General features: G+C 43.0%; 1 protein-coding gene across 15 annotated transcripts in view; it reads left to right on the top strand.

The window, feature by feature from the left end:
* LOC123381008 overlaps positions 1 to 26,804 on the top strand; it is a 789,636-nt gene that overhangs the window by 53,149 nt on the left and 709,683 nt on the right. For 2 of the 15 annotated variants that reach the window (XR_006587506.1, XR_006587494.1), the window contains exon 4: positions 14,148 to 15,928. The exons of 9 other annotated variants lie outside the window; for them this stretch is intronic. Coding sequence is in view for 1 of the 6 variants with exons in the window: in XM_045041011.1 (XP_044896946.1) it covers positions 18,297 to 18,309 (13 nt within the window). In the remaining 5 variants the exon portion in view is untranslated. Of the gene's footprint in view, positions 1 to 7,354; positions 8,228 to 10,675; positions 13,999 to 14,147; positions 15,929 to 17,531; positions 18,310 to 26,804 lie in introns of those variants that run through there. 4 more of the 15 variants (XR_006587509.1, XR_006587500.1, XR_006587498.1 and 1 more) reach the window with 3 other exon arrangements.

Raw genomic sequence — 26,804 nt, 5'->3', positions numbered from 1 at the left:
AAGAACCAGCTTCTGGTTTCATTGATCTGTGTTTTTTTTTTTTGTTTTGTTTTGTTTTGTTTTGTTTTGTTTTGATAGCATTAATTTCTGCTCTAATCTTATTTCCGGTCTTCTGCTGGTTTGGGGTTTTATTTTCTGTTCTTTTTACAGCTCCTTAAGGTGTAAGGTTAGGTTGTGTATCTGAGTTCGTTCTTCCTTCTTTAGGAAGGCCTGGATTGCTATATACTTTCCTCTTATGACTGCCTTTTCTGTGTCCCAGAGGTTTTGGGTTGTGGTGTTACCATTTTCATCGACTTCCATATACTTTTAAATTTCCTCTTTAACTGCTTGGTTAGCCCATTCATTCTTTAGTAGGATGGTCTTCAGTCTCCAAGTATTTACCTTTCCACATTTTTTCTTGTGGTTGATTTTGAGTTTCATAGCATTGTGGTCTGAAAATGTACATAGTATGATCTCAATCTTTTTGTACGTGCTGAGGGTTGATTTGTGTCCCAGTACGTGGTCTATTCTGGAGAATGTTCCATGTGCACTAGAGAAGAACATATATTCTGCTTTGGGATGAAATGTTCTGAATATACTTGTTAAGTCCGTCTGGTCCAGTGTGTCACTCAAAGCCATTGTTTCCTTGTTGATTTTTTTTTTTTTTTGATTAGATGATCTGTCCATTGCTGTGAGTGGGGTGTTGAAGTCTCCTACTATTATGGTATTACTATCAATGAGTTTTTTTAACCTTATTTTTTATTTTTTAAAATTTACATCCAAATTAGTATCTAGTGAAGCAATGATTTGAGGAGTAGATTCCTTAATGCCTCTTACCCATTTAGCCCATCCCGCCTCCCACAACCCCTCCAGCAACCCTCAGTTCTCTTCTGTTTTGTCTCCCTCCCTGTTTCTATATTTTTGTTTCCCTTCCCTTATGTTCATCTGTTTTGTCTCTTAAAGTCCTCATGAGTGAAGTCATGATTTGTCTTTCTCTAATTTCAGTTAGCATAATACCCTCCAGTTCCATCCACATAGTTGCAAATGGAAAGATTTCATTCTTTTTGATTGCAGAGTAATACTCCATTGTGTATATATACCACGTTTTCTTTATGCATTCATCCATCGATGGACATTTGGGCTCTTTCCATACTTTGGCTGTTGTTGACTATCAATGAGTTTCTTTGTGATTTATATATTTGGGTGCTTCCACATTTGGTGCGTAAATGTTTACAGTTGTTAGGTCTTCTTGGTGGATAGACCCCTTAGTTATGATATAATGCCCTTCTGAATCTCTTGATACAGTCTTTATTTTAAAGTCTAGATTGTCTGATGTAAGTATGGTTACTCTGGTTTTCTTTTCTTGACCATTAGCATGACAGATGGTTCTCCATCCCCTTACTTTAAATTTGAAGGTGTATTTAGGTCTAGAGTGGGTCTTTTGTAAACCGCATATAGATAGATCTTGTTTTCTTATCCATTCTGTTACCCTATGTCTTTTGATTGGAGCACTGAGTCCGTTGATGTTTAGAGTGAGTACTGAAAGATAGGAATTTATTGCCAGTATGTTGCTTGTAGGGTACATTTACATTCAAACTAGTTATTGATAAGTATGTACTTCTGTTTTGTTGCTTGTTTTGTGGTGGTTTTGTAGTTTTTCTGTCCTTTCTTCCATTGTGATTTGATGGCTTTCTTTAGGGATATGCTTGGATTTTGTACTTCAGTTTTTTGTATATCACCAATTTCTGATTTGTGGTTACCATTAGGTTTATATATAACATCCTATGCATGTAACAGTCTATATTAAGTTGATGTTTAAGTATGAACCCATTCTAAAAGCACTACATTTTTTATCCTCTCCCCCACCCCCAGTCTCCAGCTTGTTTTATGTGTATAATGTCATATTGTTGTTTTGTGAATTCCTTGACTTAATTTTTAAAATTTTACTTATTTTGAGGGGAGAAGGGACAGAGAGCAAGGGGGAGAGAATCCCAAGCAGGCTCTACACTGTTAGTGCAGAGCCGAATGTGGGGCTTGAACTCCCAAACCATGAGATCTTGACCTGAGCCAATATCAAGAGTCAGATGCTTAACCAGCTGAGCTACCCAGGCCTCCCTTGACTGATTTTTTTTTTTTTCCAATGTCTAGTTGATTTTAATACTCTCGTTCGTTAACTTCCATACTGTTTTTGTAAGTGCTTAATCTACTTTTTTTTTGTTTTATCGTGAAATTTTTTCCTTTCCAAATTTTCCTCTGATAATGACTTTTTCTTTCCACTCAAAGAATTCCCTTTAATGTTTCCTGTAAGGCTAGTTTAGTGGTGGTGTAGTGGCCTTGTGAAGAAGAGGTCCTTTAGTGCCCTGTAATGCCATGTTCAGAATCAGGTGCTTCAGGGGTGTCTGTGTTACATGCTCCCTACTATTGTAGTTGTGCTGCATTCGCTTTCAGTCCAGTCAGCTGCAATGGCCCACTTTGCCCATTGTGGGCAAGGTTTGGTCCCTGTGATGTTAAAGGGCCAGTATAAGGCTGCCTTGGCCTTGTAGTTGGCTCAGACCAGATGCCTGTCCTTGGCCTGGTTGCTGGAACCTTGGTCCAATGGAACTGTAGGGCATTCTCCCTGTGTTGCCCCTTGAGAGGCTTTTGTTGGTGCATGGCACTGGCAGATCAGATGTCTGTCCCCAGCCTATGGCTGGGGCTGTGGTCACACTGGTGTGTGGTTATTTTCCTCTCTCTAGGGCAAGTGTCCCTTTGGAGTGGTGCTGGTCACTGTCAAGGCTGCTTGAAGGATGAGATGTGTCAGGCACTGCTTTGGAGGGATTCCTGCTGAGTGGGGCTGGTAGAATGGGGCAGGGAGTACTGTTAGCAAGCTACATTGAGTGTTAGCATTGATTCCACAGGTGTCTGGCTGTTTAGCCTGTGGGTACTGGGGAGAAAAATGCTGCCCAACAGCTCTTTTCTTCTTAGAGAAGTCTCTTAAAGATACTTGCTCCCCCAACACATACTCTGAGATTAGTGAATAAATCTTTCATATCCAGGTGCTTTCAAACTGCTGTTTCTGTACTGTATCTCAGCAGGGTTATGCTGGCCCTTTAAGGGTGGGGAATCGGTTTTCTTTTACCCTCTGGCTTGCCCAGAGCCACGCCCACTGATCTTAAAATTTTCCTGTGTTAAGCCCCGCTGTTGAAAAACTTATGAAGTTAAGATCCTCTGATTTTCATGTTATGGGGACTTGTTTTCCCCCTGCAGATCCTCCATGGCTGGGTCTCTTCCTCTCTGTTCTCTGTGCTTGTGATACTCCTCATGGTTGTGGTCTTGTCAGGAGTTTGGTTCCTGACCAGCTCTCCATCCCTTCTACCATTTTCCATGTGGCCTTCTCTCAACAATTTAACTGTAGAGAGTCTGTTCTGCTAGTCAGTCTTAGGGTTTTCTGGGTTAGTTGTACTGATGGGACTGTTCTCTAGGTGTACTGTGGAAAGAGGCGAGCTTAGGGTTTTCATACTCCACTATCTTCCCAGACCAATCTATTTTTAAGTTTTTGAGAAAACTTCATACTGTTTTCCATAGTGCCTGTACTCCAACAGTGCATAAAGGTTTTCATCACATTCTTGCCAACACTTGTTTGTCTTTTTGATACTAGCCATTCTAACAGGTGAGGTGAACTCTTGTTTTTATTTGCATTTCCCTGATAAGTGATGTTAGCATCTTTTTGTGTATCTGTTGGCTATATGGATGTTGTCTTTGGAAAAATGTCCTGATCCTCTGCTGTTTTTTTTTCTCTATTCAATTGTAGGAGTTCTTTATATGTTTTGGATATTAACCCCTTATCAGGTACATACTTTGTAAATGCCTTCTCCAATTTAGTAAGTTGTCTTTTAGCTTTGTTGGTTTCCTGAAGCTACTGGCTTATGGCCTGGAGTTACTTCTGTTTTGTTTCATTGACCAAAGTAGTCACAAGCTCATCTTGATTGAAGGGGGAATTAACCCCTTCCTCTCCTACTCAATAGGTGGAATGTTAAAGCCTTTGTGATTATTTCTAATTTGCCACAGAAATTGATTATAGAAAGTGCAAAATGTACGTAGGTATAACTATGGACAATGTGCTGTGGAAACCTAGAGAAGGTAGGTGTCAACCCAGAGTAATAGTCAATTCCAGAAAGGGGTAAAGGGTTCTCAGACATTTAAGAAGCATTAAGTCATGGTGCTGTGAAAGCGTCTGCCAAGTTTGGAAAATAAGATAGTCAATATATTAGAGTGGAGGGGAGCATGAAAAAAGATGAGGGAGGTAATGATGATCATGGTATTGATAAGTGATAGTATGGTAAGGGTGATAATATGAATAGAGTTTCCTATACATTGTGCATTTATTTCTCAGACTTTCAACATTAATTCTATATTAAGGCAGTTGGACATTGTCAGGAAAGAGGGAGAACCAACTGAGATGTTTAAGGATGGAAGAAGATTCCAATTTGTTTTCAAAAACCAACTCTAGAAGCAGTGTGGAGGAGATGGAAGAGAGATTATGATTGGGAGACCAATTAAAAGACTACTAAGGAAGTTAGTCTGAAAAGCTTGGTAGAGCAATGGCATATGACAGAGAAGGAGGGGTTGGATTCACAGAAGGAGGAGTTGGAATTAGTGGGATTTGGTGGCCAATTGGATATGAGGTATATATGGGAGAGAGGGGTTAAACATGAGTTTGAATGTTACAGTATAAACAATGCATAGTATATTTGGAGTCTGTTTGGTCACTACTTCTATTCCTACAATTTTTGGCTTGCTCTTGGCATCTTGTGGCTCCTCATGGCTCTTCATCTACCTTGGGACTTATCTATTTTATTCTCTTTATGATCCCTTTTTAAATTTCCCATTATGAGCTGTTTGATTTCTCTAGTTTGCAACTCAAATTCCTGAGTACAAATCTGATTAGCTTAGCTTTTCTTGGTTTTGGCAATTTGGTTTGTACTAGGTCACCTCATTGATAATCTACTGGGTATTGGACTTAGAATTCATGGACTATGAATTTGTTGTTGGTTCGGGAGCCCAACTTCGTACAAAAGACCATGACTGAGGGTTGGGGGAGAGGGACTGTGGCTTTATATGTAGATGCTGTGAGTAGGGCAGTTTCTTTTAGAAGGGCCAAGAATTTAGTTCTCCTTATTACATAGAAGTTCAGTTTGTCCATCCCCACCATATCCAATGTCCATCAGCTGTAGGACTTTGTTGACCTGGAAGGTACATTGGAAGGGGTAGGGAAGAGTAAGAATGAAGATAAAGGGAAGAATTCCACTAAAAATTTGGCCCCATGGTCCAGGGTAAGAGTGAAGTAAGGTGATGGTCAACAGAGAAAGGAGTGGCTGTGAGGAAAAGCCTGGAATAGTTCTTGTTTAGGGGGAGAAGGACTAAGCAAGGAGGATATGATCTCTGAATTCAGGAGTCCAAGGTAGCACAATTCTAGATGAAGAAAATCCAAGATGTGGCTATGGGAGGAGATCCCCAAAGTAGGAAGAAAATGAAATCTTACAGGATGGTCAGTTTTCAGTTGGGTTGAGTTGTCCGTGTGGATGGTGTATGTTGAGGAGATTGAAGCATCTATGTGGATGATGAAGTTATTCAGATGATAGCAGATTTGGGTTCCGGGAGGATACAGGGAGCCAAACTAAGCTGTCTTCAGTGCAACGTTAGAACAACCAGGCTACAATAGCAAGGAGATGGATAATGGGCAGGTTTGATTGGCATGGGGGGCTGAGGGGAGGGCATTTTGATTGAATTAGAAGAGTCAGGATCTGAGAATAGTCAAAGAAGTACAAAGAGAACAATAATTCTCTTCACCTCCATCTACAATCCTGCAGCCCTGTAAACAAAGTGTAAAATATACCCTGAAATAAGGAGTAGGGCTGTCAGAAGAGCATCTTGCCCTTGAGGGATAGACTCTGGAGAAAGCAGTATTGGTTAGGAATAGCCGAGTAAAGACAGTTTAGGAACCTTTCAGGACCTGGAAGGACCGTGAAGGAATGGTTGGCTTAAAAAAAAAAAAAATTCTAATGGGCTCTCCAGAAAGGATTAGGATCTGGGCAAGTAAGTGAGGGTCTAAGCTGCCAGGGGGATGAGGGTGGAGTGAGAGACTGGAAATAAATGACACAAGGTCCCGGATCTTTGTTGTCCATATTGTTCTAAAGGTGATGCATACAAGATAAAAGGGTGAGGAGGGCCTGGGAAGCCTGGGTGGCTCAGTCAGTTCAGTGTCTGACTCTTGATTTCGGCTCAGGTCATGGTCTCCATGGTTTGTGAGTTTGAGTTCCACGTTGGGTTCTGTGCTAATGGTGTGGAGCCTGCTTGGGATTCTCTCTCCATCCCTCTCTGCTCCTCCCCTTCACTCTCTCTCAAACATTTGAAAAAAAAAAAAAAAAAGGGCCTACTTTGTCACTTGGCCTCTGGGTCCCTCTCTGAGGAAGTAGGACCAATGGTGAAGATAGATGTGACAGCAGAGAAAAACAAAGGGTTGCTCTCTGGGAGCTTAGCAAAGTTTCTAGGGAAAGTAAGGGCAGACCAATCTTTCTCAGAATCAGATGGAAAAGTGAGTATAAATGAAGTTCTTCCCTTTTTTCTCAAAGTCCTCTCAACTTCTCATGAGGGTGATGCTATGAAAAGGAAAACTTGGAAAACCCAAAACAATATATTTTTTTGAGAAGATAAATCCAACTTGTTTCCGTGTGCTTGGAGATAAATCACATTATTGTATTTTATCAGCAGATGGGTGGGCAGTTTAACAGCATAAAACTGGCAGCAAAATGCAAAGAATTGCTAGTATCTATGAGGAATCCATTTTATGCAGGTTTCTGGACAGTGTAAATCAGGTCTGTGCAGTGAAACAAAGCAATTATGTAAATTGGGACAGCTTGATGGGGAGTGTTTGCAGAGTGTGAGAGGGAGGGATGGTGGTGGTGTAAGCATGGCAGGAGGATTTTTTCCCGTAGGGTAGACACTGCCCTGGATGTAAGTGCTGGTGTGCAGAGGGACACAAGGCCATGAGTGTCAACATGATGCCACTTCTGAAGTGTCTGTTTATCATCACCTGGTGGTCAACATCGTAATCAAGAGTGCAGGCTCTGTGGCTGCACTGCCTGGTTCCCATCTAGTACCTACCACTTGCAACTCTGTCTTTTGTAAAATAGGGCTGCTGACTTGGTTTACCTCGAATGGTTGTTGTGAAGGTAAGATTACGTATGAACAGTACTTAGAGCAAGTTTCTGATACATAGCATGCATCTAAGTTACTGTTGTGGTTGTCTACATCTCGTGTGTTTTATATCCTGTATGATACAGATGTACAGGTACCCTTATACTAAGGTCTCACTCTGCTTCCTCTCATGGGACAGAATTAAGTCCTGGATTTGTCTGTCACCGAGTCACAGCCATGCAGACACCAACATACCAGTGGAGAACATGCTGCATTCCTAAATGGAGAACCTGGGTCATAAAAATAGCTCTGGGGTTGCCTGGATCTTCACTTTTCATCAAGAAATGAAGGCTTGATACTACTATAAGCAATATCACCGGTGTATAAAGTCCCAACTGGGAATCTTGTAACTGAATTACAGCTTTAGCTTTGCCATAGCTGGGCTGGGTGTCCTTGGCCTAATTAGGAGTACAGTGGACAGAAAGAGTATGGGCTGGTAAGAGACCCGTTGAGCTCCTGGCTGGGGTTAGGCAGCTTTCTTTCGTATTGCCACCATGTTCTATGCAGTTTCTGATGGTACCCTTCCAAAGATTTCTATAATTGTTTATGCCTTTGTAGTCCTCACTAGACCATTAGTTCCTCAAATACAAATAACATGTATTCTGTACCAATTATCTCTGATTATAGTATTTTTCAGATCCCATAGTATCTGGCTCATGGTTGGTAATTAATGTTCAATGGATGACTAGATACAAGAATAGGTGACATGTTGGAGTTGGACAGTTTCTTAGCTTTAGGACTTTGAGAAAATTTCTTATTCTTTCAGGGTCTTGACTTGCCCGTGCCCATAAGTATATTTAACTGAAACATCCCACTTCACCAGCTTAAGAGTACAAAATTGGTATGATGCATGATTATTCCCAGATTTCTGTCTCTTGATCCACATTTACATATTGAACTACCTATTCAAGCATTTCTGGTTAGATGTGCAATAGAAAATGCAAGACTTAAGTTCGAATGTGACCTCCTCATGGGTTCCATTTGCTAAACCTTCTCCCAGGCTTGCTTCTCTCTCCCCCCCCTCCCCCCCTCCCCCCCTCCCCCCTCCCCCCCTCCCCCTCTCAGAATGGCACCACCATCCACCTACTTGCTCAAAACAAGAATGTAGGGATCACTGTGGACTCTTCCATATTCCTCCCACCTGACATTCAGTCCATTGTCAACCTTTGTTTCTCAGTCGGATTCCTTCTAGCCATCTCCACTACCTCAGCACTGTCCAAGCTCCCCATCATTTACACACAGGCTGCTGTACTTGTCTCCTGGAGAATCTTGGTGCTGTAAATCTTTCACAACATCCCCTTTTTGGTCTGGATCCCAACACCCCTAGCTCCTTCTGGGAAAATGATGGGTGGGTATGATGGAGTAATGACCTTATTCAGCTGAAAGATGGGGGGAAACAAAAGGCAGCGTGTGTATGTGTGTTTGGGGAGCTCAGGGTTCTGGGAGACAAGGAAATTTAAGACTAGAAAGGCTCCATTACAGGGGGAATCTATAAGCAGAGGAGCAGGTGTCCTTGGAAATAGGGCAACCACATGGGTAGGAGAAAGCAAGAGTCAGCAAGGAGAGCTTGGCCTGGGAGATGTCCATGTGCTTTGAATGGGCTGTGAAGGCTGTTCTGCCAGAACTACCCTGTTCATTCTTGAGCCTCCAGGCATTTCACTGAGGGATGAGTCATTAACATTTCCTGGATGTAGGCTCTACCATCCCACTCTTGATCGATGTCAAGGGCATGATAATAGGTTTGTAATAAAACCCCTGAATCTTGGAATGGAGCCTAGGTCTAGACCTTTTCTCTCTCAGGATGCTCTGTGCTCTTGGGCATGTTTACCTGCTGTCTTGCCAGCCAACCCTGAATTTTGGATGTGGAGGTGGGGTAGACTTGTCAAACCTAAACTTTGTACTTTGAGCAATCCCTGCCTCTATCATGAGGATCTAACACAGGGCTGTCCAAGGACAGGCCTCTGGTGAATATCTAGAGAGGTTAAAGAGCATCATACATCACTGGTATTTTTTTATTTATTTTTTTTATTTTATTTAAAAAAAATTTTTTTTTCAACGTTTATTTATTTTTGGGACAGAGAGAGACAGAGCATGAACGGGGGAGGGGCAGAGAGAGAGGGAGACACAGAATCGGAAACAGGCTCCAGGCTCTGAGCCATCAATCAGCCCAGAGCCTGACGCGGGGCTCGAACTCCCGGACCGCGAGATCCTGACCTGGCTGAAGTCGGACGCTTAACCGACTGCGCCACCTAGGCGCCCCATCACTGGTATTTTAATACCCATCAGTGATCTGCTTTGAGGTCTTAAGCACGGAATTGTTTCTATGTGCGGTCCTATTGTGAGATGGTCCGTACCGAATTTCTGCAGCTTCACGTTGTGGTGTTGTACACGTGGATTCCAAAAATCCTTCAAATTGAAGATAATGTGTCAGTCCTGATCCTCTTACACTGGAAGTAAAACACAAAAGTTAAATGGGATTCCCTGGCTGTAGACCTCAGCTTAATGTGGGTAAAACCCTGGCCAAACATGAACTTCCAGTTTTCAGAGTATATTTGAGAGCTGTGGTTTATTTTGTTCCCTGAGCTAAATTGGGATCTGTACAAACAAAAAATGTGAAAAACTGTAGCTGCAGGCTTAGGGGAACACTAGTAAGAAGGAGATTGTGTTTATAAAGCCACGGGGTTGAGCCGCCCTTCCCTTGTATGATCTTTCTCTCACTTCTATGTCTCCCTTGGCTGGAGTGATGAGGCCAGTGATATTTGCGAGCCATCTGTACAGAACCAGGGGGCCAGGAGAACATCCTCTCCCACCTTCCTTTCTTGGTAGTGTTACAAGTTCTAAATCACTCTACAAAACTTGTCTAGAGCCATAAGAAAGGAAATCATTCATCCTTTCTCCTTTGGGTGACCATTGTATCCACACACTCTTCCCCTTGGCCTGCTGTCAGAACCTGGGAGCTAAAAGTGTAATACCATTTCAAATTCTGCTTTAGGGACTTGGACAGGCTGTACTGTTTAGGTGAAAAGCTTAAACACCTGAGAATAATCTTAGACATTAGGCAACTATAGTTACCAGAATTTATGCTTTGAGTTCTGTGTCCAAGGACTATGGTTTTCTAGATTTTCTAGCAAATAGAATTGCTAGGATGCTTGAATCTCAGAATTGGTAGTGACTTGGAGGTCATCTCCTCGGAGTTTGTAGGGAAAAAACCCCAATTGTAGAAAAATTTCTCCCTTTTGCAAACTGGTATCATTTGTCAGCTTTTATACTTGAAAACACAAAAATCTCCGTTAAGACCATTCTTGCTAGTTTGTTCTTCTTTTGCCAGAAAATCACAGTACCATGATAGATAACAACAGGTAGTGAGGGACTCTGCCTACTCTCCAGGATGCATAAAATGCCAGGGAAATGTGCTGGATCTATCACAGCCCCATTGTATTGTCTTTTCTATGCTCCTCAGTTTTTCTGCAGCTCTCAGCCTCAAAGGCCGATAGGGACTCCAGGAAATGAAGCTGAACCATGACCGTCCACTTACAGAGAAGGGAGAACACTTTGATATTCATGTGCTGTGGCCCTTCCTCCTGACAGAGCTTGCTGACAGCCATTCTCAGAAGGGCTCAGGATGTTTGGATGCTTCACGCTTTTATTCTGTAAACAGGGAAGGGGTGTGAGCAAGCTGCTTGCCCGGATCTGAGGATCTGAATCCAGCCTCCTCTGTAGATCCTACACCCTGCTCTGTGACCTAACTACCCCTTCATTTCTGATGCAAGGCTCCTAGGAAGCAAAAGGAGATCAGCAGAAGGGAGCCTGTGGGACATAGAGAGTTGATCAGGCCCTCCACTCCTTCCTCTCCCTCCTGGCTCTTGGCTCTTTCAGTGGTACGTTTGAAAAGACAGTGCAGTGAGAAAATGCCAGAGCCAGGCATCTTTAAAACATGCTTTTTGTGAATCATCACCATCTGTAGTCACAATGCAGGGGAGGACATCAGACAGAAGTCGCGGCTTGCTCTGAGAGACTGGTCCCAGGAGGCTTTTGGTGAAGGAGGAAAGAGGCTCTTGAGTGTGTTGGCAAGGGCAGACAAATGGCTGTTGAATTTGTTGAGATGTGGGACTGATCCCAGCAGCTGTTCAGGCCCTGAGAGGGCTGTTCAGAATGTGCTAGAACCTCCAATCAAGCTGTTCTCCTGCTACTGCTGCTGGCTTTTTATAGCCTGCCTGCCTTATATTTGTATGGCATTTTAACAATTATGGAGACCTTTTATATGCATTACTACATTTCATGCTCTTGGAAACCCATGAGAAGTATGTATTATTGTTAACAACTGTTTTATAGGCCAAAAGGAGGAAGCCTCTGGATAAATGCCATGCCCAAGAGTAAGTGGCAGAAAGCCCCATTGCCTGTGATCTGGCCTTCTTGTCACACTCACGGCTTACTATTCTGTCACCTTTCTATTGCACAAAACAGTGGTTCTCAAGCATGCATCAGAACTGCCTGGAAGGCTTATTAAAGCCTGATTGCTGGTAGCTGTCTCCAGACTTTGAGGTTTGGGATGGGCTTGAGGATTTGCGTTTCTAGCAAGTTCCCAGGTAATACGGATACTGGTCCAACGACTACACTTGGAGAACTGCTGGTATGCAGGAAGTCTCCTTTCCAGGGTGTAAAACCATTTAATGGCTCATTTTGAAGACTTATTTCCATGTTCACAAAGCAGTTTAGTGTCCGTGTGTGTTGGCTACGGGTGTGGAGGTATAGAAGTCAGAAAGCATCCACTGCTCACAGATGCCTTTTCTCTCACCTGCTTGCTCCTTGCTTAATAATTTCCAGAGTCGTCTTTTCTACTAGGAAGCCATCCTAATTGTCATACTTCGGGTTCACCCAGAGGTGGACTCTGAGGCACAATGATGGCTATATTTAGTTTGAGGAGTTCTAAAAATACTGATAGAGGGCAAGGTCTTTTCACTCCTGGAACAAAGCCCATTTCATTGTTAGCATATGTACATAAATTAATTTGTGAATAAATCTATAAAGGCATACATGCGTGCATATATATTTTCTTACTCTTGTAGCCACTGAAAATAGCTTAAAAGCCTACACATTTACTTTGCAGCTTAGGAAAGGAAAGGAACACCTTCCAAATCCTGTAAAAAGAAAATGTATCCTCTTTCTTTAGGTGTGAGGATGTGGAGAGTGAGGGGAGTCCGGCTCAGGATGGTGAAATAAGATATATGGGCTGGAAGGGCAAGTCCAAGTCCTGACTGACTCCTTCACTCAGCACCAACTTTCTCCTCTGGGTGCTGAGTTCCTGGGCCCGTGATGTGCGCTGGGGAGGCCAAGATGAACACCAGTCCATATGACTATGGAGCTCACACACTGGTAGGGGAGGCAGATGAGGTGAGATGATAATTTTACACTAAAAATTTCTGTCCTTGGTCATTTCTTTTCTTCCATGGACCTCTCTCCCATATAAGCAACTTGACCAGTCTGTGCTTATCCACTTAAAGAAGTGCTGTGATAATAGAAAAGAGGAGTTCTTTTTTGGCTTCTCGCTTGAGAAATTTCACTCTTCATGGGGAACAGAAAGGACTCCTCACGAAAAAATACTGGAGAAGCCAAACCTCCTCCTCTTACCTCCTGCCCCTCCAACTCCTCCAGCTTTTAGAAAAGGAGCACTTTGGCTTAGAGGAGACTGAGTTGGAGAAGTAACACTGATGTTGCTGGATCCTACAGAGTGTTCCAGTAGATCTGGGAATCTTCTGGGACCCTGGAGAAGAAGTGGCAGCACATCCATCAGGGGCTCTAGCAGCGGGATGATTTTATGTGTAAAATGAGAGGGAAGTCGTGGAAAGAGGCTCTGAGACTGGGTCAACTCACATGGACCAAAAATGTAGGACCAGGCAGGGTGATGGACAGGTCAACCCCACATGTATAGATAATTTTGAGGACATGATATTCCACTCCTGTGGCTGCTGGGGCACTATATAAGCCCCCTGGTAATTCTGCCATTTTGAGCTGAAGTGGAGTAGCATAGAGAAAGCTAGAGAGAGTTGCATTCACTTGACTCAGTTTGTGGATTGAGATTCAAGCCTAGTATACAGGTACGTTACACAATACAGCTTGAGGGCCCTACCCTGGTATAGCAGTAACCCAGAGGAAACAGTGATGAATCCTGAGATGTCACCTTTCTGGAGGGAGATACGGCATGAGGGTGGGGATTGATAAGTACAGATTTAGGGATACTTCGATTTTTAAAAAAACCTTGCCGAATGCAATTTAGCTAATTACAATGTTTTCCAGGACCATAATCCCGTGTTTAGGGAGAAATTGCTATGCAGTAACATTCTCCTCTAGCAGTTCTGTGCATCTTTGAAGCCAAGATCTGCTTCTCCTCCTCAAAAACTTAGCAGATCTAGCCCACATTAATCCTTCCCTTCCCATGGCTGTTTAGAAAGGTGGTCAATTCTACAGATTTTAATGCTTTAGATCACATACTGTGTGTCTTTGTTCTCAGGTTCATTTGAGTTATTCACATCTTTCTGGATTGATCGTAGCTCTGGAGGTTTCATTAAGTGGTTTTTCCCTTTGAAGTTGCTCTAATGCTTACTAAGAACTTACATGCGTTGAAGCTTCTCTAAGTGCTGTGTAGACATTTCTGTACCCTGTGCAGTGCAGTAGGTACCATATTCTCCCCATTTAAAAAATTTTTTTTTTCAACATTTATTTATTTTTGGGACAGAGAGAGACAGAGCATGAACGGGGGAGGGGCAGAGAGAGAGGGAGACACAGAATCGGAAACAGGCTCCAGGCTCTGAGCCATCAGCCCAGAGCCCGATGCGGGGCTCGAACTCACGGACCACGAGATCGTGACCTGGCTGAAGTCGGACGCTTAACCGACTGCGCCACCCAGGCGCCCCAATATTCTCCCCATTTTACAGATGAACACACTCAGGGTGAGTGAAGAGGATGATAGAAGAAGGATCATAAGAGCTGGGACCATGAAAAATGGAGAAGATCAGTGTGGTTCTAAGCAGAACAGAAGCGATTTGCCTGTTTCCACTTAGCTAAGTTTCTTAATTTAAATTTTAAGTACATAAGGATTGGAAGTTAACCATCCTACCCTGAGGTTCTGGTACTATCTTTTCTATATGGCTTATCCTGAAGTTAATGATGGTTGGACCCTGTCATTATTAGTACAAGATCCCAGCAGATCATAAAACTGGCCAGAAGGTTCAGGTGTACTCCATTATTCTTGAGTGAATCTTTGCATGTTCCCAAGGGAGCTTGGAGGGGCATTCCCTCTTTGAGGATCTACTGGTCCATATTCCTGCCTCCATAGGCACGTGCTACCCATACAGGCCCTCCTCTGACCGATCTCTGTGCTGATGTGTTTAATCACCTTCTGTTCACCCCACTGATGAATCATCGTGGGGTTACAGAGATGGCGAAACACAACACATGGACACTGAACAGAGGGGATTGAGAGCTGTGTGTTCATCACCCATACTTGAGGTCTCAGGGTAGGAAGGCCCTGCACCACAGAGGGCCACATAACTTGGGAGCAGAATGAACAGCCATGGGTTGTGGAAGGCAGGTTTGGTATCAAGAGGATATGGTGGCCCCAGGTTCATGGTGAGAGGGGTGGCGGAGGCAGTGGTAGGATGGGTTGGTTGGTTTGAATAATTCCATGGGGTATAAGGGAAAGAAAACCTATAGGGACAAACAGGAACTTCACTTTTGACTGAAAGAGATCAAGATAGTTGTTTGACTAGGGAACTTTCTCCATGGGAGCAGAGAGGGGGAATTGTGGTTGGACCATTGAGGGCCTGCCAGTTTTATTATATATCAAGGCAGTACTTAATGTTGAATCTTCTTGAGATGCCTAAACTACCTTCTGTGGGGGCACTCAGGTGAAGGCTGTCACCTTATCAGTCGATCTTTATCCTATCAAACACACTATCTTTGACCTCATGCCTGTCAGCTCTAGGATACGGATATTCTGAACACAGAATGTTGGCTCTTCAGATTCTGAAGATTGCCTGACCCTTACTTGAGAATAGTTTCTTAGTCTGTTTCAAACTGAATGAGATTACTGCCACTTGGGAAGGGGAAATCTGAGGGACGTGTTTATTATTCAACCCTCAAACCTCCCCAGGATTCATACTCTAATCCTTAAACTAGACTACCAGGGAACTCCAGACCTTCTTTGATCAGATTACCCTGAGTAGTTGGGGCTCTTTCAGTTATGTGGAGAAGGAATCTACAAGATTTACTTTCAACAAAAAAAGGGGGGGGAAGTGGGGGTTGTTGTTACAAATGCATAGATTGGTCTCAGGGAGGAAGGCAGCTGACCCTTTGGAATGAATGGAACCAGGAGCTGGCTACCCATAGCTTTTCCAGACCTCACCCATCTTCCTTTCTGAAGGTCACCCCCTTTCTCTTCATAGAGTCCATATACGTCTCCTGGCCACGTGGTAGAAACCATGATTAACCCACAGAAGAGCACCTGAATTTTCATCTGTTTTCAGTAGATTGGGCAGACTGAAATCTCTTAATCCCAAATGGAAATGTCATGGAAAAAGTTTTATTTATTTGGGTCACTCATGGGCCAATTGGACAGTCTAGAACCGAGGAATACTGGATCACCTTAGAGAAAATGAAGCCAGGATTCTCAGCTGTGTCTATGTGAATTGAGAGGGTGATGGACAGTTATAGGAAGGGTTGGGTTGACACCTCCACTGCAGTGTTCTTCCTATAAAACTGCTTTTACAGAACCAAGCTTTATTGTCATGCCATTGGTGATCTTCAGTGCCCTATATTGTGTGGCTCTTCTTTATAGGGGTAAAATTTCTATTGAGGATATCATTCATTGTGTTCCACAAGCCACAGAGTCAGATACACATGGGTTAGAATTTTGTCTTGGAAGTAGCTTGAATTAGGCAAGTTACTTACCCTGTATCAACTATGGCTTCTCATTAATGTAACCCAGATAATACACAGGATTGTTGTACGAATTAAATAACATACTGTTTGCAAAGTACTTGCACTTAGGAGACACTCCATGATCAGTAACTATTACTAATTTAATACTAATCATTGTTTCATGGAGCACTCTCTGACCAACATTGACCAAGGCTGTTCAAATAAATTGGTACTTTCCTTTTAACTGGTGACAAGACTGCAAGATGATAGGTGGTCTGACAGGCATGACCCTTGCCTCTGAAAAATGTAAAATGTGTAATTATGTTTTTATGCTAAGAAGGCTTGAGAGGTAGTAATCTTTAATTTTCCGTGTGTGTATGTGTGTGTGGGTGTGTGTGTTGACATCCACTAACCCCCACCTAGCTTTCTTTGGTTAGAAGATCACATGATGACACTTCAGTCTGAGTTGAATGTGAACCTGTGGGCAAATTGAAGCTTGTCATTGCTGTCAAGTGCAACTGGGAGAGAAGAGCCAGCTGGTGTTAGGGGTGTGCTTTTTGTTTCTCAGATATGACTTGAGGATATAGGGCAAGAAACCAGAAAAAATTATATTGGAATTTGAGATTCAACACAGGGTTGAAAGAGATTTCTTCTATTCTTCTTGGTCTATTTCATAATTTACTAAGATACGGGTCCAAGCATCCAGTATTTTTCTTAACCATAAAGACTGTTCACTTGTTTTTTGAGAGCAAGAGCATGCATGTGCATATGTGAGGAGGGGGAGAGGGGCAGAGGGAGAGGGAGAATGAGAATCCTAAAATCTATGCTCAGCACTGAGGCGACATGGGGCTCAATCTCTTGAACTGTGAGATCATGACCTGAGCTGAAGTCAAGAGTGGGATGCTTAGCTGACTGAAACACCAGGCACCCCGAGACTGTTCACTTTTAAGAATATCCATGGAATAAATCCTTTCCCTTATTCTTTAAAATCCATCACATACAAGTCTTTAACCTGCTTGCTGCTGAGCCTTCCATTTTTACTTAGTGGTAGCTTTCCTTTACCAGAACTTTAGAAAGCAATTAGGAAAAATAGGAAACTTAAAAGTATTTGGCTATTGCCTTCTAACTTGAATGAAGTCTTTCTTTTAAGGTAAGCTATTTCAAATTCTCCTCTATTTGGCAATAGGCAGTCTAAATGAATACAATAATGAAATCAAAAGTTAGAAACGAGGGCGCCTGGGTGGCTCATTCAGTTAAGTGTCTGAATTCAGCTCCGGTCATGATCTCACAGTTGGTGAGTTCAAGCTCTGCATCGGGCTCTGTGCTGACAGAGCCTGGAGCCTGCTTCAGATTCTGTGTTGCCCTCTCTCTCTACCCCTCCTCTGCTCATGCTCTGTCTCTCTCAAAAAAAAACATGCTATTTTTTTTTTAGTGTGAGAGTCAACTATGTGCATATGTACATGTATATAATACCCAAATTACTACAACATTAAATTTAAAGCTGTAATCAAGCTTTACCAGTGCTCTTCACTTTGCAGTGAAACCCAATAAAGGGACAGGGCAATTGCTCCTTTTAGGAATGGCCGTGCCACCTTGAGAAGCTAAAATGGAGGTGGGGAACATACTGCAGTAATGTGGCACTAAGCTTCAGAAGAAAGCCAACAGCCCTGTTGAGACTGAGTCCAACCAGAAGGAGGCGATCTAACATTTCTATCTTTCTCTGTCATTCCAGACTCCTGTCTCTGGTCCCTTTTGTTCTAACCGCTCCAGACCCTTTGCTACTTGGGTGAGATGTCCACTTGGATGGAACTTGGATGGGACATGCACTTTCATAGCTTCTTGTCCTTGCTCTTGTGCGATTTCGTTTCCTGAAATCCCTTTTCTCCCTCCCCCACCTGGGGGAAATCCTTAGTGCAGTGATACAGAGAACATTTCATTTTCTTAAAAGAAGAATGATCCCTCTTTCCTCAGCCCTGGTTTTTGTTGAGTAAGCATTTTTATTAGCAGCCTGGGGTGGGAGGGCATTCTCCAAGGGCTTTCTTGCATAACAAGATAGGACTCCCTGAAGTGTTTCCTCCGGAAGCTCTTTGCAAACCTTTGAACTCCCGGTTTTTGCTGAGTTGGACATGGAGGCTGAGGTTGGGAACTGGTGACTTCGGAAGCTGATGAGATTGGAGGGTATGTGGGGCAGTGGGGGTGAAATGGGGCATCTGGAAGCTGGGGAATCCCTTGATCAAGGGAAAAAAGCATTTCCTAGGGATTTAAAACTGGTCTTTACTGCATGATTTATCATTTTACTTATCTCTCTAGTAAATCTTTAGTAAAGATCAATTTTAGTCACTAATGTAGGTAGAGGTGGATCTGCTCCTGAGCCTGGGGCGAAGCCCTTCTAGGGCTCAAGAGTGATAACTGAGGACTTCTGGTAACTGACTACCTCTGAATGACTTAAGGAGTCCAGGTCCATCTCCCAGTGCCACCTCCAGGAAGTCCCCCGTGACAGCCCTAGATAGATCTGATGTCCTCTTCTGAATGTTGAAAGTGTTTTATTCATCAGGCAGAACTCTAAATCTATGACCTGGGATTGTTGAGTCATGTGCCTGGCTTACTCACTGGATTGAATTACTTGAAGGCAGGGTGCTGGGCTTTCTCACTCTGGTATCCCCAGTATTGAGTAGTGCTTAGTAGGCCTAGAATTAGGTGTCCAGGAAGTGGTAGAAATGAGTTGCCATATCCAGTTCTATACCTGGTGTCTTCAGCTATGTTGGCTGCTGGTACTCATGTAATCCTAATGTGTAGCATTAAAGGGAGCAGTTCTAAGCAGCTTTCAGGTTTTCCTGGCTGAGCCATCTAATGCAAGAATGCTATTGGCTAAGGCTTTTCATAGTTTGACATTTGCTTACGGGTTCATAAGAATGTTTACTTTTCTCTAGCAATTGGGAGGCTGCGTTTTTCTTGATTGCTGACCTTCTTACCCCATTGGGGAACTTGGCATCCAATTAGGCCTGAGGATGTGCAGACCAAGGAGTGGGGTTGTAACCAGGTCAGGCTTTCTTTCAAAATAGTTAAGAAAGGAACTCCTAAGTGAAGTAAGTATGAAGGCAGTTTCAGGAAAAAATAAGAATAAATTGAGAGAAATGAATCTTCAGTTATAATTAGAGGACAAAGAAGGTTGAAACTGGCTATTTGTTGAGTAGAATGGTATTTGCCACTTGATTGGCATATGGAAAGTTTAAGGCTGTGTGAGAGCAATCGATCATGGAGTTAGCCTTTCTGGCATCCCCTTCAGTAAAATGCATATGGTGCTTCCTCTTCTAGGAAGTGTTGAATAAGTGAAATTACCATGGGATGGTAGATGTGAGGTGTAGTGGTTAGAATCCTGGGCTGGAGCACGACAGAGAGATTGACCATATGATCTCTGGATAAACAGTTGCTTTCAAGTCAAAAAGCAAAGTTCTTCTCAACTTTGATCATGTTAGACATTTGTGTCAGGTGGATACTTTATTAAAATTTGTTCTGATGTCAAACTCTGTAATCTGTTTTTCAGGTTTACAGCTTAATTCTTACTTTGTGTAAGTTACTTAGTCTTTGTGAGCCCATTTCCCTACCTGATACACTGAGCTAACGTGTGCCCTGGGAAATCATCATTAGATTTGATAGTGATGGTGGGATGGCCGGTGATTATGTCAGAATTGTTTGTACCCTGTTATCTTTATTTTGTCATCTTAGAGAGTCCTGGTGTAGACCAGGGTGGCAACGTGCCCTGCATAGGCTGCATAAGCTAGGCTCCCTTGCAGCTTGGTGAGAGCACGTTAGTATTTCTGGCTGCAATGTGAGGTGCAGTTGGTGGGTAGAAAATTTAGTAAGGTTCCTCAAGGGAGGGGCAGCCCAGTGGCCTCCCTTGCTTCCTCCCTGGTGCATGGCATTCAGAGATGATGGCAAGTGTGCCCGCAGCCATCAAGACCCTAAAGTGATGGTGAGAATGGAAACCATGATCTGGGTGTGATAGAAAAACGGCCTGGGTTCCTGATCCATCCAGAGCTCTTCATCAGAACTTCAAGGTGAGACGTCTAAGTCCTAGTTTTTACACTTTTGAGTTTTATCTGCAGTCAAGCCTAATTCCAATTGACAGTGATGGTGAAGATCATTGCTTGTCTTTTCAAACGACCTGCATTGATTTGGGGATTTCCCAAAGATTGCACTCTTGGTCGGCTGATTTCTAGCTAGGCCAGTCAGCTGGAGCAAAGTCCTGAGGGAATGGGTCAGTGCTGGGATAGAGCAAAAACGTGGCTCCAAAAGGGGTAGTCCAGGAAAAAAATACCACCAACTCTGTATTTACCTGCTGTGGTACCTTGGGCAAGTCTGATGACAATCCTAATGTGTCAGGCTTTTACCTAATTCCTGCTGCGTCTCTTAAGTGAGATAATTATTATTGTAATATGGCTTAGAGTAACTATCCAAATGTTTCTTTGCACTAATTTACTGAAATAGGCATAGAGAGGACCTGTCCCTTGGCCATCGAAAAGGAGGTAGAAATGTTTTTTCTTACCTAGGTTTGCATGGTTTGACAAGGAAGAGGCTCGTAGTTTCTTTACTGGTTTGTTTACCCGCTTCACTCTTTGATCTCTGTACTCCAGTTTGTGGTGACTGACAGGCCTGGGCTTGCCAGGCTGTGGGGGAGGTGGGAAGAGAGAGGGTGGACACCACACTTCAGCCTTCATTCCAGGGCACCCTGGCATGTCTCGGCCCATAGCAGAGCTGATGGCTCCTCTTTTCCCTTGGGATGTTATGCTAAACACAATTACATGCTGCATTTGACAACAGAGCTGGTAATTTATGTGCTGCTGGAATGGAGAAGGAAGGAGGAGGGTAATCGAGATGAATGTCAATGCATTCTGAAAAGATACAACATTTTCTTACCCCTGTCAGGAATCAGGGATTGTTATGGAAGGGAGAATTTTCATTGGTTATTTGGTAGATTGACTTAAAACCAAATTACCTTTAGAGTGATGTGCAGGGGAGATGCAGTATCCCTCCCAAGGATGGTTCGGTTTGGTGTTGGGATGGTGGTGGTGGTGGTGGTGTGGAGAAGGGGGGCAGAAGTCAGTATCGGATTCAGCTTGCAAATGTTTGACTAAATCATGGACTTAATACCAAAGAGATCTTGAACATTACACTTCTCTGAATCTTGGTTTTGTCCTCTGTAAGTGAAAGATAAGAGCATTATCTCATTGGGTTGTCCTGAAGGATAAAAGAAATTATATAGAACCTACCTGGGATAGTTGCTGGCCTTGGAACACAGTTAGGTGGTCAGAAATTTGTTCCATTCTTGTAATCAAAGGACCGTACTTCATTCCTACAAACATTTGTGAAAATGTCTCTTTGCAAAGTCCTAACAGGGACAGAGGAGCATCCTTTAATTATATGAAAGAAAGGTTGCTTCCCTATTTAGTATCACCATAAACAAACTTGGTTTTGAGGAACAGGTGTTAAGTGTGGATGTGTGTAAATTCAAGTGTACTTTCTGTTTTTCACGAACAATAAAGAATGCTGCTTCCATATTGTCCCTTTTTAAAAAGACTTTATTTTTAATCTCTATACCCAATGTGGGGCTTGAACTCCTAACTCCAAGATCAAGAGTCAAATGCTCCACTGACTGAGCCTGCCAGGTGCCCCTATTTATCCCTTTAAATGCAGCCTCTTTCCCTTCCTTAGAGTGATAATCTGAGATTCAGGCCATTTCCCTATAATTCCAGAGCTGGGTCTACTCTCCCCATGTCACGTTCAGAGTAACCTACAAAATGCTCCAGATGGATCCAAGACTCCAAGACTTTGCTCTTCAACTAGAAGAGTGAAGTGTGTTTTTTGTTTTTAATTTAAGAAGGAAGAAATGAGATTATGAGGCTTCAGGCAGAGCTTTCCCTGTTTGGATCCCATGAGTGACCTGTGGGTGGTACATAAACACCTGCCCAGAAAAAACTTCGTCCCTTAAGAGAAAGGCCTCTAGAATAGATAGCTTATCTTACTCTCAGTGCTTTCCTCACCAGCCTCTCAGAGCCCTTAGCAGCTTTGTGCTGTTGGATGTGAGTTTCCACTTTGTCCTCTTTTATGTCTTTAATTTCTTGTGGCTCTCTGGCTGATGGCTCCCTGCAGCTTGAGGTCTAGGAATGTTTGATTCTGCCCCTGTGAATGATCCCACAGCTGTCCTCCAAACCCCCAGGAGAGGTGAGGAATTTGGGTAGATTGAGCTCCACCAAAGACCCCGAATATCCTTATTCTACCCACTGATTGATGATCTTCTCTAACTCCCTGGCTCTCTAAAAAACCTATAGGAGGCAGAAGGTGACAAGCAGCAGTAATTGGCTCATCTTCTGTTATGAGAAATTAGCCACTTAGCATGTGTACCTTTAGTGTGGAGAGTCAATGTGCATTTGTTGCCTTTCATGGCTGCTTTGCCAGAGTTAGCACATAGCAGGTGCTTAGTCTGTGTGGCAACAAGTAGAATTGAAAATCTCTGCTCAAGTCCAGTGGCTCCAATATGCTTTGTCATTGGAACTGGAGCCTCCCCAAACTTCTCCATGGCTTCTGGGCTAAAACCATGGTGCTTGGATTCAGTGGCATTGTTGGCTGCCCAGAATCACTGAAGCTGGTTCTGGCTCATCTAGTGTAGCACTTACACTCCTGTCACTGTTGGTTATGTTCCCTATGGCCCCTGAAGTCAGAGTTACCTGTCCTACCCCTTTGAATGCACTGGAAGTCCTGTGGCAAACCCATCCAGAAAATTCTTCAGTTTCGCTTGATGGCTATTTTTTGACCAAGGCCCTACTTTTCACCTCTCCTTCGTGGAACTGCTCCTGTCCTTTCTCTAGCTTCAGGCTCATGTGATTGTTTTTTGAAATGCCCTGTTGGGCTTTCCCGACACGGTAAGAGAAGCTAAGAAGCTTTGTGGTATGAGTTTGCCATACCTTCTCTACCCCTCCCATTATCCTCCCTTTGTAGAACATCTAATTTGTTTTCTTGGAGTTGGTGTTGAGGGCTGGATGAGTAGGTCTATCCCAAATGTAGTAAAATCTTTAGAAAGTTCCAGGAGTTTTCTAAAGAGACGTTATATAATTGCAATGTGTCTTTTATGCTTATGTTGTCTTTATTCCAGTCAGTTGTGATATAATCAACTGACTCAATCATCAGTTGGATGACAAAAATTTATTGAGCTTCTGATGTGAGCTCAGCCATGTATTAAGTGCCCAAGGAACACAGGACAAGGAAAAGATATAGCTCCTGTTTGTAGGCAATTACAGTCCAGTTGAGTAAGGGATGAATAACCATGTTCCTACAGAAATTCCTATGAGGCAGTTGTTCATTGATTGCTGTGTGTGTGTGTGTGTGTGTGTGTGTGTGTGTGTGTGTGTGTGTGTGTTAGTGGTACAGGAACACCTGCTGTGGAGAGGTATTATGACCTAAAGGCAGCCTGGGATTGGGGACTGGAGGAACCAGGTTTACATCTCAGTCCCCTTTCTTATTGGTTAGGGCTTTTTGAATTTCGAGTCACAAGCAGAAAACATTTGATGAGGACTTTTTGTGCACACTGCCAAACTGCAAAGTGCTGTGGGATTGAGGGAGAAAGGCGAGGTGTGACGCCCACCCTTGAGCTGCAGTCTCAACAGAAGCAATGAGACAAAACAGCAGATGACAACATCCTCCTTATGTGTTGGCCCCAGAATGGATGAAGGGGGAGTCTATGACTGTGAACATATGCCCCACCAGATTGATATAGGGAAGAGATTTATGGTTCTTTAGTGTGCAATTTGAATTAAAGGCTATCCCATTTATGGAGCTCCTACTGTATTTCAGGAAGCAAGCAAGTGATGACTGCATGTGAACACCCACTCCACATTAGCTTTTTCTCTTTAATATGTTAGTTTCTTTTTCTTTTTTGCCACGTTAGCTTCTTAAAATCCGTCATCTGGGTAATCTCCATGATCCAGTGCAATTTTGCTCTTTTTTTTCACATCGAGGAGGAAATTGAGGTTGAAAAAAGGAAAGTAAATGGCTCAGGGTCAAACACTTAAGTAGGGTTGGTGAAGCTCAAAATCCAGCTTTGTGTGTCTCTGTCCATCTTGTCCTTGTATGGGTTAGGCAATGACGACCTGGTTAGGTAATTTAAGATGATCCTGCACTGAGCTGGGATCCAAACCTGCATCTGTCTGATTCTAAAGCCTGAGGCTGTTCCTGTCTATAAGCTTGAGGAGTTAGTAGAATCTTGCATTTCCTGAAAGAAATCATTGCTGTGTGTAAAAACCAAACCAAAAAACCCAGCAGAGTGCACTTTACACTGAGGGGACCTCCTACTATACAAAAGAGGACTTAAAATAGAGTGCTTCTAACATGTGCATGTGGGTCACCAGGGGATCCTGTAAATCTGTGGTGGGACCTGAGCTTCTGCCTTCCTGACAAGCTTCAGGGGATGCTATGCTATTGGTCCATGAGCTACACTTTGAGTAGCAAGAGTCTAAACCAGATTTCTCAATCTGGACAGTAGTGATACTTTGGCCAGAAAATTAAATTCTCATTGTGGGGGCTGTCTTGAGTATTGTAGGATGTTCAGCAGCATCCTGGCCTCTTCCCACTAGAGGCCAGTAGCACCACCCCCAGGGTGATAACAGAAATACCTCCTGAGGATGCCAAATGCCACCCAGGGGGCAAAATGGGTCCCAGGGTAAGTACCGTGGGTCTAAACCAGTGATTCCCAAACTTGTCTGCACATTGGAATTGGCTGAAGAGCTTCAAAATTCATGGTGCCTATGTCCCACTCAGCAGGTTGTGGTTTACTTGACCTGGACTGTGGCCCAGGCTTTGAAATGTTTAAATGCTACCCCAGGTGATTCTAATGTACAGTCTCTACTCTAAACTCAAACCCTGGTCCAATCAGCTTCTTCTTTTCTTTAGGCTTTCAAAGAAGCCTTCAGGCCCAATGCTTCCAGCTGCCCATGGCTGACCAGATACCTTGTTTTGGGAAGGGAAGGGCGGTTTCCAGTCTATATTCATCACATGGAGAGGCCAGCTCTGGGTTGGCTTGAATTCTCCAGTAAGAAAGGAATTATGCAGGGCTGGAATCTATTTAGCCCCATCCATCATGCTGTCTGGGCTGCTTTGTATACAGAAATAGTACAGGCTTACCTTGGAGTTCTTGCAAGGTTTGGTTCCAGACTACTGCAATAAAGTGAATATTGCACTAAAGCATGTCAAATAATTTTTCTGGGTTTCCCAGGTCATATAAAAAATCATGGTTATATTGTGGTCTATTAGGTGTGTAATAGGTTTTTTTTTTTTTTGGTTTTTTTTTTTTACTTTTTTTTTTTTTAAGATATAGCACTATTGCTAAAAACATACTATCCATTATCTGAGCTTTTAGCAAGTTATCTTTTTACTGGTGGAGGGTCTTGTCTTCATGGTAGTGGCTGCTGACTGATCAGGGTGGTTGCTGAAGGTTGGGCAGCTGTGACAATTTTTTTTAACATTTATTTTTTGGGAGACCAAGTACAAGCAGGGTAGGGGCAGAGAGGGAGACAGAATCTGAAGCAGGCTCCAGGCTCTGAGCTGTCAGCACAGAGCCTGATGCAGTGCTCAAACTCACAAACCATGGATCTTGACCTGAGCTGAAGTTGGCTGCTTAACTGACTAAGCCAACTAGGCACACCAGTGACAATTTCTTAAGATGACAATGAAGTTTGTCCCATCCATTGACTTTTCATTGCACAATTTCTCTGTAGCTTGTGATGCTATTTGATAGGGTCTTACCCACAGTGGAACTTTGAAAATTGGAGTTAGTCCTCTCAAACCCTGCTGTCCTCTTTATCAGCTAGGTTTATGGAACATTCTAAATCCTTTGTTGTCATTTTTACAGTCTTCACAGCATCTTCACCAGGAGTAGATTCACTCTTAGGAAACCACTTTCGACAGATGAAACATAATAGTCAAGTTAATGGTAGAAAAGCCATTGTAGTTATGTACAGGAGCCCCACAAAGATAGGAGACTCCAAAAAGACAGCCAAGCAATTGAGCCTTATATACCATCCTGAGCTAAGGAAAGGGAGAGGGGGTCTGTGTGTTTCAAAGGTAAGAAGGCAGATCATAGGAAGATGAGACAAGGAAATATTTGGTAAAGAAAACTTGTCCTGCCACACGGGGTTACTCCAAGGAGCAAATCCAAGCATGCCTGGTGGAGGGTCCAAAATAGCACTATGAGTAGGGTAATAAAATAACCAAAGTCACAACAGAGAGCAAGTAACAGTCTCCAGAAAAACACCTCCTGAAGGGCCAGGCCCTGGACAGTGTATGACTCTCCTTTAATATAGCAGTGCTTGCAGGTGCAGAGTGTACAACAAGCTTTTAAAATGCATAAGGGACAGAAAATGAGCCAAAATGATGAAACAGAAGAATTCTCAAAAGAAGTTCCAGGAAGTAGCAACAGCTAACGAATTGATCAAAAAATGATTTAAGCAATATAACTGAAAAAGAATTCAGAATAATCATAAAATTAATCACTGGGCTTGAAAAAAACCTAGAGGGTAGCAGAGAATCTATTGCTACAGCAATCAAAGGACTAAAAAATAGTCATGAAGAATTAAAAAACGCTATAAATGAGGTGCAAAATAAAATGGAGGTGGCCACAGCAC

This window comes from Felis catus, chromosome D2, assembly GCF_018350175.1.
Source record: "Felis catus isolate Fca126 chromosome D2, F.catus_Fca126_mat1.0, whole genome shotgun sequence".
NCBI lineage: Eukaryota > Metazoa > Chordata > Mammalia > Carnivora > Felidae > Felis > Felis catus.
Note: the sequence above shows the minus strand (reverse complement) of the source record. Positions and strands in the feature narration are given on the sequence as shown.